This window comes from Gymnodraco acuticeps, unplaced genomic scaffold (genome assembly GCF_902827175.1).
Source record: "Gymnodraco acuticeps unplaced genomic scaffold, fGymAcu1.1, whole genome shotgun sequence".
Classification (NCBI taxonomy): domain Eukaryota; kingdom Metazoa; phylum Chordata; class Actinopteri; order Perciformes; family Bathydraconidae; genus Gymnodraco; species Gymnodraco acuticeps.
The window spans coordinates 61,823-75,909 of NW_022990081.1; the positions used below are offsets into that span (position 1 = coordinate 61,823).

The window sequence follows — 14,087 nt, forward strand, 5'->3', positions numbered from 1 at the left end:
TAAACGTTGTGTGCTGTTTGGGTCTGTGGGACCCGTTTTCAGTGTCAAGAAAATGTATGCAATTTAATTATTTTAACCTGCTTTATTTGGGGGGTGGACCTCACCTCCTCTAGGGGGGTCCGGGGGCATGCACCCCCAGGAAGATTTGCTTTTAAATGTTGAAGCGAAATACATCAATCTGGTGCACTTTGAGCACAAAATGAATGTATGGATACAGCTCTCAACACTCAGATGAAAGGGAGCTGTATACTTTTCAATAATCCAAAAATCTTTGGAATATGATTACAACCAATAACAAATCATTTAAACTTGTTTATTCTTATCTGATGTTACCTAGTTAGCATTCTTTCTTTTTATTTATATATATTTGACCAATCACTCCCCTTTTAAACTGTTTTTAATTTTTTTAACTTTCTGTCTTATAGTACACATTGGAATGATTTCTTACTTTATTTTTGTACAACTATATGAAATAGATAAAGGTGTGCTCTCTCGAATGGGTCCGACTAGAATTACAAATATTGTTAGTTCCACCTATTCCGTCAGCCAAGAAATCGTTTAATCATAAACCTTTTTTTTTCTTTTTCAGGGGGGCCACAGGGGGGTCCAAAGGCAGTGTTAGGGGGGCACTGCCCCCCCCCACCCTGCCCCCCCTATAACCGCCCCTGCTTTAAAGGTGAGTGGATTTATGGCAGGCAGTGAACCAACGATAAAAAGAACGGCTCTCACCAAGAACGACTCGGTTCCCTTCGTTCGTACCAAAGAGCCGGTTCAAAAGAATCGGATCGTTCGCGAACGTCACATATACAGTGAACTCTTTTGCATCAGCAGCAGAACATCAACAGGAAACATGAAACCCTCCTGATGAAACCTGTCTCCACTGAACCTCCTCCTTGTTTTATGGTTCCAGCTTCACTTCAGGATGATCCAGGTGAGACCGCTGACACCGGCTGCTCCGCTCTCCTGGGTCAAACCACTGGGTCAACATGAAGATCCTCACCCAGCAGCTCCACTCCAGAGGTCACAACATCCCAGAGATCCGGACCTAAACCAGCTGCTACATCAACGCGGAGTCCCATCACTACAATCGCCTCCACCGTGTTACTGGAACTGATGCAAACAACATGAAGTATTTCACAACCAGGATGCTGCAGCTGGGTCAGAGCGTACACTTCAACTTCATATTTCAAATATGGAGAGGAGTTGGACATCGCAGTTCCCCATCACCATCGTATATGTTCCTTTACCAGACCATGCACTGACTAATGACATGAGCTAAGGTGACATTTTGTTTTTGCATTGATATTACCAGTGGTGTAAAGTAACTAAGTACATTTACTCAAGTACTGTACTAAGCTAAATTCACAAACTACACTAAAGTAAATAAAAATGACTTCATGCAAGGATAAACATTTTTTTTTTTTTAATCAAAAATGATATTTGAAATATGTTATATTACTCCCGAAATAGGCCAATCTGCATCATAAGTACTTTTGCTTTTGCTACTTTAAGTATATTTTGATGCTAATTTCTACTTTTACTTGAGGAACATTTGTAATGCAGGACCTTTACTGTAACAGAGTATTCCTACACTCTGGTACTTCTACTTACTTATTTTTCTACAACCGGATCATTTGGGTTTGAAGCAAATGAAGACACAGTATCAAAGTGAATAAATAATGCATCACTCTTTTTCATTTTGAAGCTACTTTGTATTTGTTATGATGCTGCAGTGGAGTTGTATAATGTGAATGTGACTCCTGACAGTTTCTAAGAGAGAATCAAAACAACTCCATCAAATCAAACACGTTGCACAGCTCCAGTATGCCATGCTTTACCCCTCACATGTTTTCTGCTGAGTGTCCTTCATCAGGGTGGGAGCTTCTTTGTTTACAGCAGGTTCATCCGTCACATGACTTCACACAAGCAAACAGATTTCATGAGTTTGGCATCTATGAATGTAAAGGTTAAAACAGATGTTTGAAGGGATGCAATTCATTAAATAAGAGATTAGATCATTAAGATTATTTATTTTTGTACAATTGTCATCATTTATATTCTCTGTAATTTGTCACATGGCTATTTGACAGATGTACGTGAAGAAACAACCTCATCGACACATTTCTGAATTAAACTGCTGCTTATTTAAACACAAGATATCTACAAATACTACACTTACTTGTACAGCTATAATTACCTTTAGGTTCATTAGAAATGTATGTTAGGCCCAGGTCTAGGGAACCTAGGCGCAGCAATAACATTTTTCTAAAACTTGCCTAACCAAAAGGAATAAAGTACAGGCTTCTCACCTACTCTTATCAGTAAACAAAAAGAAAAGGTTCAAACAAAAAGAGGGTTTCTCACTCCTAACAAAGCGTGTCCTCGAGACAGGTCAAATTAGCTTAGCAATGTACACAAAGGGTTCGGTAAACGGTCACTTTAATAACACAGGCAACAGACCAGCTCTTCTACTGACATAGAGTTGGGAGTAGGAGAGGTCGAGTGAAAGAGAAGTTAGAAGTTAAACTGATAACGTATACTGCTATAACGTGATGTTTGACTCGAAACTAGATCAAAGGAGAACTGACAGCTTTGATTCTTAGTTTGGTTGATGTCATGAAGTTTCAGCACGATATACAGACTTCTTACATTTCTTCAAGAATTCACACAAAACTTAATCAAACATTCTCATTTCATCCATTACAAAGAAAAACAGAAAATAAATTCATCCATTTAAAGATTCTTGGATTAAAAATGTGAACATTCATCGATCATTAAATGAGTCAAATGAAAACTATAAACACACTGTAATAAAGTTTGATGCAAAATAAACTCAATAAACAATCAAGTTGTTTGTTTTTGTCTTTGACTGACTCTTTGATTATAATGCGTAAAAATGTCATGCAAAGATTAATATCTCATCATCTGTTGATTATGTTCTTGAATGTTCCAAAGAGATGTAGACGGAGAGTGAAGTCAGAATAAAGTCTGAACCAACACTCCTGAGCATCACAGAGGAATCTCACTCACAGATTTTGATATCAGCAGTTTTAGCATCACCAGCTTCTCCAATACTGAAATATGGGAAGAGTTTCTCAGTGAAAGTGTCTCTGAGAGTGCAGATGGGAGTCATGTGTTCAGGGTCGTAGAAGCACACCTCCCCCCTGTCATAGTCCAGCTGGACTCTGATCCTCTGGGGATTCTTCTTCACTGTGACAGTCTCACCAGCACCATTAGAGTATCTTCCACTGCCATGCCATAAACACCAGATTCCATATTTTGGAGAGGCACCTGGTATCTCTCCCTTCCTGTCAGCTGACTCTTTAGTCAAACCTATAATCCAGTCAGGATGATCTCCCACCTCCACCTCCCAGCTGTGTTTCCCTGAGCTGAAGCCCTCAGAGCCCAGAACATCAGGATACTTAGTGCATCTCTCTGGATTATCAGGAAGCTGCTGATCTTTGTCTCCTTGTCTCACACTGATCAGATCATCAGACAGAGAGAGCCAGCTGTGTGCAGTGTTTGGGTCCAGAAGGACAGGACTGAAGTGGACCTGGTCCTTCATCTTCTCCCAGACTCTGAAGGACAGGTTGCCCAGGTGTTTGGCCACATCTGTCAGCGCTCCTGAGAGCAGCTGTGGGTCTGACAGTGAGCTCTGGACTCTGGCTCTGCTCTGAGTGGCTTTATAACTGCTGAGGAAGGGCACGTTGAGTTTCTGCAGCTCTTCTTCAACAGCAGAGATACTGTGTGACAGAGAGGAGATGTGCTCCTGAATGCTCTTCATCTCTCTGCTGATAGTCTTCCCTTTCTGCTCCTCTTCCTCCCTCAGAGCTGCCAGTCTGGACTCCTCTTCCTCTTTCAGGAACTGATGGAGCTTGATGAACTCTGCTCTGATCTGCCTCTCTGTGGACAGCAGCTGCTTCTCGGACACTTGAATCACTTCCTTGTATGTTGTCTCCACTCCTTTGTATTTGTCCCTCTTGTCCTGCAGAGACTCTAAGTCAGATGTCAGCAGGTCCTTCAGCTCACTGACTGCTTGTTCTACAGGAACCACCTTGTGACCCTGGTGGAGAGAAAACTCACAGACAGGACACACAGCTCTCTCTTCATCCATACAGAACAATCTAGGCTCTTCTGGATGTTTACTACACACCACCTCCACCTTCTTCTCTCCTTTCTCTGTCTCAGATGATCCAGCTTTCTGTCTCTCAGCAAAGGAGTCAGACAGTTCCTTCAGTCCAAAGTTCACCACAAGATCTTTGGAGGACTTTCTTTTACAAATGGGACAGTTTTTGTTCTTACTTTGTTCCCAGAATGTCTGCAGGCAGCTCGAACAGAAGCTGTGGTTACAGCCCAGAGACACAGGATCTCTGAAAGTCTCTGAACACACATGGCAGCTCAGGAAACTTTCAACAAGAGCGATTTTCTCAGCCATTTGGTATTAAAGTTATTTCTAGAGCAGGACTCACCAACTTACAGTCTCTCCACTTCTCCCCAAATATACTCCAAACGTGTCTCCGAGCAGAAATCTCACACCCTGTAATGGCGTCTCAGCGCTGTTCAACAATGTCTAAATCCACTTTCGTTTTCTCTCACCTCCGTCACAGGGTGAATGATCAACATCAGGAAATGCTGCTATGTCATTTATTCACCAGCAGATGGAGTCAGGATGTCTTTCAGAGGGAAATGTCCTTTGGTATTCAGTTCAGGACGGTGACTTTGTCCAGGTATCTGTTGAAGAAAAACACATACAATTTAACACGTTTAAAAAACAACAACGTAGGATGAAAAGGAAAATGCTCATATATAAAAGTTTGAAGTGGACAGTTTGTGTTCTTACTTTGTTCCCAGAATGTCTGCAGGCAGCTCGAACAGAAGCTGTGGTTGCAGCTCAGAGACACAAACAAAAACTCACTTCGTTATATCTTCATTCCAATGGAAGGAGAATCTGGCAGTGAGAAAAATATAGCACTTATTGAACATTAGAGCATTTAAACATGTCACAGTAAAAGCACAAAATCCAAATATGAACGTGAAATGAGAATAATATGTCCTTTTTAAAAACTACAATAAAGAGTCGAGCTTTTTCAACAATTTAAGCTGAAATAATTCTAATAACATGATTAGTAAATTAAAATGGGCCTTGTGCTTTCTCCTTCCTTCACGGCCTACAGTTGTGTGGATTTAGAGGACAGTCATCATAATGAAGTCACATGATCTATCCGCTTATCCATCAACTTTCTCACTGAAGGTCAACAAAAACAAGATTCTTACCTGCTGTAAAGTTTCTCTTTAATTCTGCATTAAAAACCGTAAAACTATTTATTAAATACACTTTAAATATACAAGAGTTTATTTACCATCAGTCTTCATATACTACCCAACATGACACATGATGTACAGTGGAGGAAGTACTGCACTTAAGTACACATTTGAAGGATTGAGGTATTTACCTGTTATGTATTGTTTTTTTTTTTACTACAGTGCATCTTATATGACTGCTTTCATTCATTTGAGATGCATATGTCATATTTATGATCAGTGTATAAAATATAAATGTGTATTGATGATTTGAATGTAAACACTTTAGATAGTACTTTTATTTTTTATATTTAAGTTCTATTTCTTGCTTAAACGTCGGCATTTTTACTCTGCACACATGACATTTGTTGTAACAGTAATTTTTGATTGTGCTGCTTTGTTAATAGTTCTATCGCTCGAAGTGGAGTCGAAAGAGATGAGTTTTCAGTCTGCGCCGGAAGGTGTGTAAGCTATCTGCTGTCCTGATGTCAATGGGGAGCTCATTCCACCATTTAGGAGCCAGGATAGCAAACCCACGTGTTTTTGCTGTAATAAAATTCAATAACGTGCTTTAACCACTAGGTGTCCCTTTCTATCAGCTGTGCACCGTTATGGTGTAAATATAGCCTATCTACCAATTGGATCAAATATAAAAGTCAGCCGAATTTGTGTTGATACTGCAAGGAGACGTATTGTGTGAAAAGAAATGTAAGATGTTGTTTATATTTATGTTATATTTATGATCCACGTCACATTTTCAGTTTTGACGGCAGTTCTTGCTGTTTGTCTAGAAGTCTTCTCATCAGGGCTCTATAGAGAACTACGGCAGATATGTAATATTTAATGCAGCCGAACCGTGTATTACAATGCCGTTATGTGATGACTTTCAAAGAGAAAAGCAAGCACACATTTTTTTAAAATGTTTTCGGATTTCACATTGCATAAACACCATATCCCAGCATGCATTGCGACTCAAACATCCAATCACCGAGCTGAGGATCTTGTCTACGTCTGTTTCCGGTATTGTTTATGACGGATGTATTTTGTTATACACACATTCCTTCACATTTAAATTTAAATTTACATTAAAGTCTTTCGTGAGGCCCTCTACAATGTTTTTAGATATAACTAGGGTTCTCGTTGAAGAGTTTGTAAATTAACATGAACCCAAGCTGTTGCCTGGCAACGCAATCGCACAACGTCACGTCCGTTAATTCCACAACCACACACATAGATTAACATCGATTTAATACATTAATGTAGCCTTTGTTTCTGATAAAAGAGGTGTTGAACAGCTGGGGCAACAAGAAAATCCGCAAAATCGAGTCTAACTATTACAAAATAAATAATTATTATATTACTATTGACAATAACAACCGACCGTCGTGGTAGAGCAGTGGTTCCCAACCTTTTTTGAGTACTGTACCCCCAAAGCATTTCAAGCCAACCTAAAGTACCCCCTACTACGCAATCAATCGTGGTGATCCCCAGGATATATTAATAGTCTATATATTGTGGCAGACCGGCTGTGTGTGTGTGTGTGTGTGCAGTGGCAGCACATATCAGACCCGGGCCGGGGGGCGGGGCCTGGATACGGCCCTGTGTGTAGCTAAGGTGAAACCTGGGAGTGGAAGAAGGAGAGAAGTGACGAGGAGAGATAGAGAAGAGGAGGATATTTGTGTCTGTGTGACCCAATGCGACAATTAATGTGACACTTAAATCATATTCAATCATAACTAATCATATACATTATAATAGCCATTGTTTAAAGACTTAAAACAAAAAGTAAGGTAACTCACCAATTAATGTGACACTTGAGCCTGTTTCTCCCTCATCAGTTTTGTGAGTCTGGGGGAGATTGTTGCAACAGCTGTGACCAGGTTATTCTCCAAGTTGAGTCTGTTCCTGTGTTTAGTCTTGATGTGGGTCATGGCGGAGAATGTCACCTCACACAGGTATGTGGACCCAAAAGGCAACAGTTCATTCAGGGCATGTTTCCCCAATTCAGGATACTCCTTCTCCACACCACACCAGAACTGTGTCAGTGGTGTGCTTGAGTACCTCATCTTCAGGCTCCTATCTGAGGACACATCTATGAGGTCTTCTTGCAGTCTGGCGGGAATGCTGCTTTAATGCACGTCACAAATGGATTACGCACCCAGTCCAGTGTGGATGACTTGTTGTCAATATCAGGGAAGTAGGAGTTGAACTCATTCTTGAGCTTGGACAAATGTGTGTGTACTATTTTCACAATTGGAGCTCTGTCACATTCACCAGTAGCAATGTATGCGTTCAGCTGCAGGAAACAACTTGTATCCCTTTTTTCACATTTGCTCTGCCAGAGCTTGATCTTCTCCATGAATCCACACACTTTGTCATACAAGCTAAGAACATGTGTGTCTTTACCTTGAAGAGAGAGATTCAGCTGGTTGAGTTTGCTGAAAACATCAGAGAGGTATCCCAGCCGAGCTACCCAGTCAGCGTCGTCGAACATAGCCACGTGGGTGTGTGTGCTCCGACAGAAATGCCCTCACTTCATTGCGTAGCTCGAACAGCCGCTGTAACGTCTTCCCTCGGGATAACCATGCGGACGTCAGTGTGAAGCAAGAGCTGTTTATGTTCTGACCCACCGTCTTCACAAAGTGACTGAAACAGTCTATGATTCAAAGGCCTGGACTGTATGAAATTGATCACTTTTACGGCATCATTCAAAACATCGTTTAACTCTGGACTCATTCTCTTGCTAGCTAATGCTTCTCGGTGAACCATGCAGTGCGTCCATGTAACGTCAGGATTTACCTTTTTTATGTGGGCCATTAATCCATTTACTCTGCCGGTCATCGCCGCAGCGCCGTCTGTGCACACATGAGAGCAGAATTTCCAATCCAGCTTGTGTTGAGAGAAAAAATTGTCAATAACGTTAAAAACGTCCTGTCCGGTAGTTCTCCCCGTGAGTTTCTTGCAAAACAGAATGTGCTCGTTTATCTCCAAAGTGTCTTTGTAACGCACAAACGCAATCAGTTGTGCTTCCCCACTGACATCCGTTGATTCGTCCAACTGCAAAGCGAACGTACCAGACGCTTTACATTTTTCCACCACTTGGTCAATGATGTCAATTCCCATGTCGTCGATCCGATGGCACACAGTATTATTTGACAACGACACTTTCTTCAGGACATCAGCTGCTTTCTTATCGAGCATAGTTTCTGCGAGAAATATAGCTGCAGGCAAGATTAGCTCTTCGGCTATGGTAAATGGCTTTTTCGATTTAGCAACGAGTAGCGACACGGCATAAGATGCCTCCAAGGCCTTGGTTGAGACCGATGTCGCTTTCTTTAGTTTTTCTTGGCTTCCCTTAAATTCAGCCAGCTTTTGGTGGAAAAACTCTGCAGGCTTACCCACACAGGCGGGATGTCTAGTACTAAGGTGCCGATGTAAATGGAATGGTTTCATGCTATTATTAGAAAGCACGTCGCCACAGATGAAACACATTGGCTGCGGTGGCTCTGTAGTTGTGACCGTAAACCCGGAGAGCACATAATGTTCACCAAACTGACGATTCTTCACCTTCTCTGTTTTCATTTTCTTGAGAACGGGTTCTCCTGATTCAGCAGTATCACCTGTGCTGTTGTTTCTGGATGAACCAGCTCGACTCAGCCATTGATCCATAATGTTTATGTTAACAGAAATTTTGATCTCAATAAACACCAGCGCATTCACTTGATAGGATGTTGATATTTTGCTAGCTAGCAAGAAAACCAGCGCGCCACTACAATGATGATGATGATGTAACACCTGACAGTCCGGCGGGAAGCTGAACGCCGCGCCAATAATAATATATAGCCAAAATTATTACTTAATTTGAATGCTCCCAATTTTGGTTACATTATTACAGATTATGCATTATTCATTATTTGTGTACAGTTTTCCTGTAAAATGTTTAATAAAAAAAAAATCTAAAATCAAATTTTTTTTTTTTTTTTTACTTTTCACGTACCCCCTGGGGACCACCCACGTACCACTAGGGGTACGCGTACCCCCGGTTGGGAAACACTGATAGAGCATAGAAAGGTGTAATCCCGCCCATCTATTTCCGCCCCATGGGACCTTATTTCGGAAAAATTATTTATTGAAGTCAATGGGGAGAGAAAACTTATCTTTCGATCCCGTTTGAATTGTGCAATGAATTACACATATGATGTTTGTCAATCTTTAAAATCATTTCCATGTCAAAAAAGTCAGAGTTTGTCGTAAAGACTATGAAAAATACGCAACTAGAAAGACTACAAATCCCAGAGTCCCGTAAGTGATGTCATAATTGTTTTCCTCCACTAAATATAAGAGATATAAGATCACTTTAACAATATGCCTGTGTGCTTTGTACCAGGCTGTAATCATACCAACAATGGGTCTTACTCGTTCTTTCGCTTCCCGTCTGATGAAAGGACCAGGAGTGGCTGGCTGGATCAAGTTAGCTACCTAGCTAGTAGCAAGCACGTTAGTTAGCATTACAGCCGGCTTAGCCTTGTCATTTTGATCAGCCTTAACATGAAGTAACATTAAGTTAACCAAAGTGTTAAACAGTAGAGTGTTAACTGTGATGGTTATTCTCGCGTCCAGGAAAGAGAAGCTTAAAAAGGAGACTAAATGGAGTGTAATGGCAATTTCCTTTTCCTATGTCCTATATATTTTTGCCGTTACTTTCACAGAAGGGTTGAAAAGTGATCCAGACGCAGACACAAACAGATGATTTTCCGGTCCTTAGTTGTGGTTTATGATGATGTTTATTCGTCTTTACATACCAGGGTTAATTTAGCGTTCTAGTGATTCTATGAGCATCTGCCGGGCTGGTGGAATCGGTATGCTCTTCTCCTCCTGTGTCCCCCCATCTCCTGTCACCTATGACCTCCTTATATACACCCGGTGCAGCTAAACCCCCCACCCAGTGTTCATAAATAATATTGCACTATACATATAACTTAAATAAACTGACACACCAACATCACCCACAAAATGGCTCCTACACACCGGCCCCTAATTGGCTTTAGTATGGGAAAAAAGACAATTACCAATAAATAATAAAGGAGCTATACAAAAGGTGTGTATGTGTTAGCATGTAATTCTTAAAGAATTTGTAGTTTCTTTTCTTCTCTTCTTCTCCCTTATTTTAAGGGTCATCGGTCTTTGCTGTTCTTTATGTCTCAGCTTCCTGGAGCAGACATATCTTTGTTATTGGTCTCACTAAGATGTTGCTCTTGGTTTGAAGTCGAACTGTGCGCACAATACCTTGTGCGTCTGGTTTTGTCTCCAGTATTCTGCCCATTAACCAGGAGCCACGTGGAGCAGTGGAATCAGCCACTACAACAATGTCACCTGGAGCAAAGCTTCTTTTTTCCTTTAACCACCGTTGTCTATTTTGGATTAGAGGCAGGTATTCCTGTGTCCACCTTTTCCAAAAGAGCTCTGCCATATATTGCACTTGTCTCCATCTGCGTTTGATGTACAAGTCTTCCTTTACAAAGAGTCCAGGTGGTAGTTTTGGCTTGGTTTTCATCAGAAGAAGATGGTTAGGCGTGAGGGCCTCTAGGTCCATCGGATCGTCAGAAGATTTTGTAATTGGTCGATCATTCAGAATCGCTTCGACTTCACAAAGAAAGGTTTGCAATCCTTCGTCGTCCAGAACTTGTTGCTTTAGAACAGAACACAGCACATTTCGAACCATACGGATCAATCGTTCCCAAACACCGCCGTGATGGCTTCCTGCTGGGGGGTTAAAATACCACCTTATCCCTCGCTGAAGCATAGCACTCTGAATTCTGTCTTGATTCAAACCATTGAGTGATTCCTTTAGCTCTCTATTTGCGCCATTGTCTGACCTTAAAGAGGAAACTTGACCTCGTCGACAAATAAATCGTCGTAGTGCATGGATGCAGGAGTCTGTGTCAAGTGCGTATGCAACTTCAAGATGTACTGCTCTGCTTGCCATGCAAGTGAAGATTACGCCATATCTTTTGACAAGACTTCGTCCTCTCTTGATCTCAATAGGACCGAAGTAGTCTACTCCTGTATTTGTGAAGGGAGGTGTATCTGGTAGAATCCTTTCCAAGGGCAAGTCTGCCATTTTCTGTTCTCCAAGTTTTCCACGATGCCGTTTACACACAGTACAGTTTGATATAATCTTTCTTGCCGCAGAGTTAGCTTTGATTATCCAGTACTTTGTACGGAGTCGAGACAGCATCTGATTCCTTCCTCCATGTCCAAGGTCTTCATGAATATCTCGTAACAATAGTGTGGATATGTGAAGATCCTTTGAGAGAATGATCGGATGTTTGGGCTCTTCAGGCATTGCTAGTCGTTTCAAGCGACCACCCAGTCTCAGGAGTCCATGATCCAATATTGGATCCAGTTTGTACAAGCAACTACTTCCTTTCACATTATGTTTACCAGCTTCTAGTAAAGATAGTTCTTCTTTGAACCGTTGCCTTTGACTAAAAGAAATGACTGCATTTTCTGCTTGAACAAGATCTTCAGGACATAAACATTGTCTGCGGAGTGTTCCTTTAAAGGCCTGTATCTTCCTTTCGACCTTTTCCTTTAATCTTCTAGGATCCTTTTCAGAGCCATTCACAGTAGTCTGAATCTCCTTTCTCCTTTGAATCAGCTTCAAGAGTGTCGTTTTTACTTTAAGAAGCCAGGCTACAGCAGTCTTCAGTTTTCTCCATGATGAGAAGTGGTTTATCAGAGAGTTTGTGGGGCTCAATGAATCTTTGACAATGACGTTCATTGTGATGTCCTGCTTGATTTCTGGATCATTGCCAGGGATATCTGAATCCACATGAGAGTTTGGCCATTCTCTGTCTGGCTTGGAGAGAAACTCAGGTCCCTTGATCCATCTCCTACAGTTTAAGAATTGGTCTGCCTTTAGTCCTCTAGAGGCTTCATCTGCAGGATTTTCCTTTGTTCCAATATACCTCCATTGTGATACATCCGTGGCATCCCTTATAAGAGAGATCCTGTTTGCTACAAATGTTTGAAAGCGTTTGTTTTCGTTTTTTATGTATTTTAGCACGGTAGTGCTATCAGTCCAGAAGACGGATTGGTCCAGTTGCAGCTGTAATTCGTTCTTCAGCATTGTGTCGATTTTGACAGCCAGGACTGCTGCTGTAAGTTCCATTCTGGGAATTGTAACTTGTTTCAATGGTGACACTCTGGATTTTCCTGTTATGAATGAAACATGCACTTCTTTGTTATCATTCTCCAGTCTTAGATATGAAACAGTGCCGTAGCCGCTTTCACTAGCATCAGAAAAGTGGTGCAGTTGTGCATGTCTGACATGACCAAAGCTTGTTGGCTTCATGCACCGGTCCACTTGAAACTCTGCCATCTTATTGATGTCTGCTAGCCATCCTGACCATTGCTGAACTAAAGCTTGTGGTATGTTTTCATCCCATCCAAGTTTCTTCCTACAAAGCTCCTGCATGATCAGTTTGGCTGGTAGGGTGAATGGTGCCAGAAATCCCAAGGGGTCGTATATAGAGCCGACAACAGACAAGATGCCACGTCTTGTATATGGTCGTTCTTGTGCAGCAATTTTGAACTTGAACACATCCGTTTCAACACACCAGTGCAATCCCAGTGCTCTTTCCATTGGTAGCTTGTCCCTATCCAAGTCCAAGTCCTTGGTCTCTTTGGTTCTGCTTTGTTGTGGAATGGATGCTAATACTGCACGGCTGTTGCTGATCCACTTTGACAGCATAAATCCTCCCTTTCGACAGAGAGCAATCAGGTCTCCTACCATTTTTACTGCTTCTGACTCAGAGGGCATGGATTTTAGGCAATCGTCCACGTAGAAGTTATTTTTAACTGTGTCTACCACATCTGCTGTAAAGTTATCTTTGTTGTCCTCGGCAGTCTTTCTCAATGTGAAGTTTGCACAACTGGGTGATGATACTGCTCCAAAAAGATGTACCTTCATCCGGTATTCAGCAAGATCCCGTTGCACATCACCGTTGGGCCACCACAGGAATCGCAGATAGTCAATATGCCCCTTTGACACCTTAACCTGATGAAACATTGCTTTGATGTCAGCCATTAAGGCAACTGGTTCTTGTCTAAATCTGATAAGGACTCCAATGAGTGAGTTTGTTAGATGTGGACCCTGAAGCAGTTGGCAGTTAAGTGATGTTCCTTTGAAGACAGCACCACAGTCAAAGACCACCCTTAATGTTCCTTTCTTCGAGTGATATACCCCATGGTGAGGTATATACCAACGCTTGTTATCACTTGGCTTTAGCTGGTTTACTGGTACCATTTCAGCATAATCGTTGTTGATCATTTCCGTCAGAAAGGAAGTGTATTCATCGTGAAATTTCTCATTTTTTCCAAACTTGCGTTTCAGGCCTTGGATACGCTGCTCAGCGACGCATCGGTTATTTGGCATGCTAGGATTTTCTTGTCTAAATGGTAAGTCTAGGCAGTAGTGTCCATCTGTGGTTTTTGCAGAGTGATTCATAATGTTCAGGAATTGTTTGTCTTCTCTGGACATTTCCTCTGTTTCCTTACTTGTATTTTCATTGAAGTCATGATTGTATTGTTTGACCAATAGCTCCTCTAGGCGTACAATGGCTATCCGATTGACAGCAGCAACAGGGTGGCCATTAGCATCTCTGCTGTCATTGCTTCCTTTTAGGGGACCATAGAAGACCCACCCCAGTAGGGTCTTTACAGCGTACGGTCCTTCTCCTTGGCTATTGATCAGCTCCCAAGGTTCCAATACCTTAGGAGAA

The 14,087-nt window shown here is 41.6% G+C and overlaps 2 protein-coding genes across 2 annotated transcripts in view; both read right to left on the reverse strand.

Annotated features, from left to right (window-relative positions):
* LOC117546087 (vacuolar protein 8-like) overlaps positions 1-14,087 on the reverse strand; it is a 54,079-nt gene that overhangs the window by 26,555 nt on the left and 13,437 nt on the right. The window lies entirely within an intron of this gene.
* LOC117546094 (nuclear factor 7, ovary-like) lies at positions 2,423-4,981 on the reverse strand. The gene is made up of 2 exons (XM_034216182.1): positions 4,841-4,981; positions 2,423-4,731 (listed from the first exon to the last, which is right to left on the reverse strand). Exon 2 carries the CDS (start codon positions 4,433-4,435, stop codon positions 3,023-3,025), a length of 1,413 nt encoding a protein of 470 aa, XP_034072073.1. The 5' UTR covers positions 4,436-4,731; positions 4,841-4,981; the 3' UTR covers positions 2,423-3,022.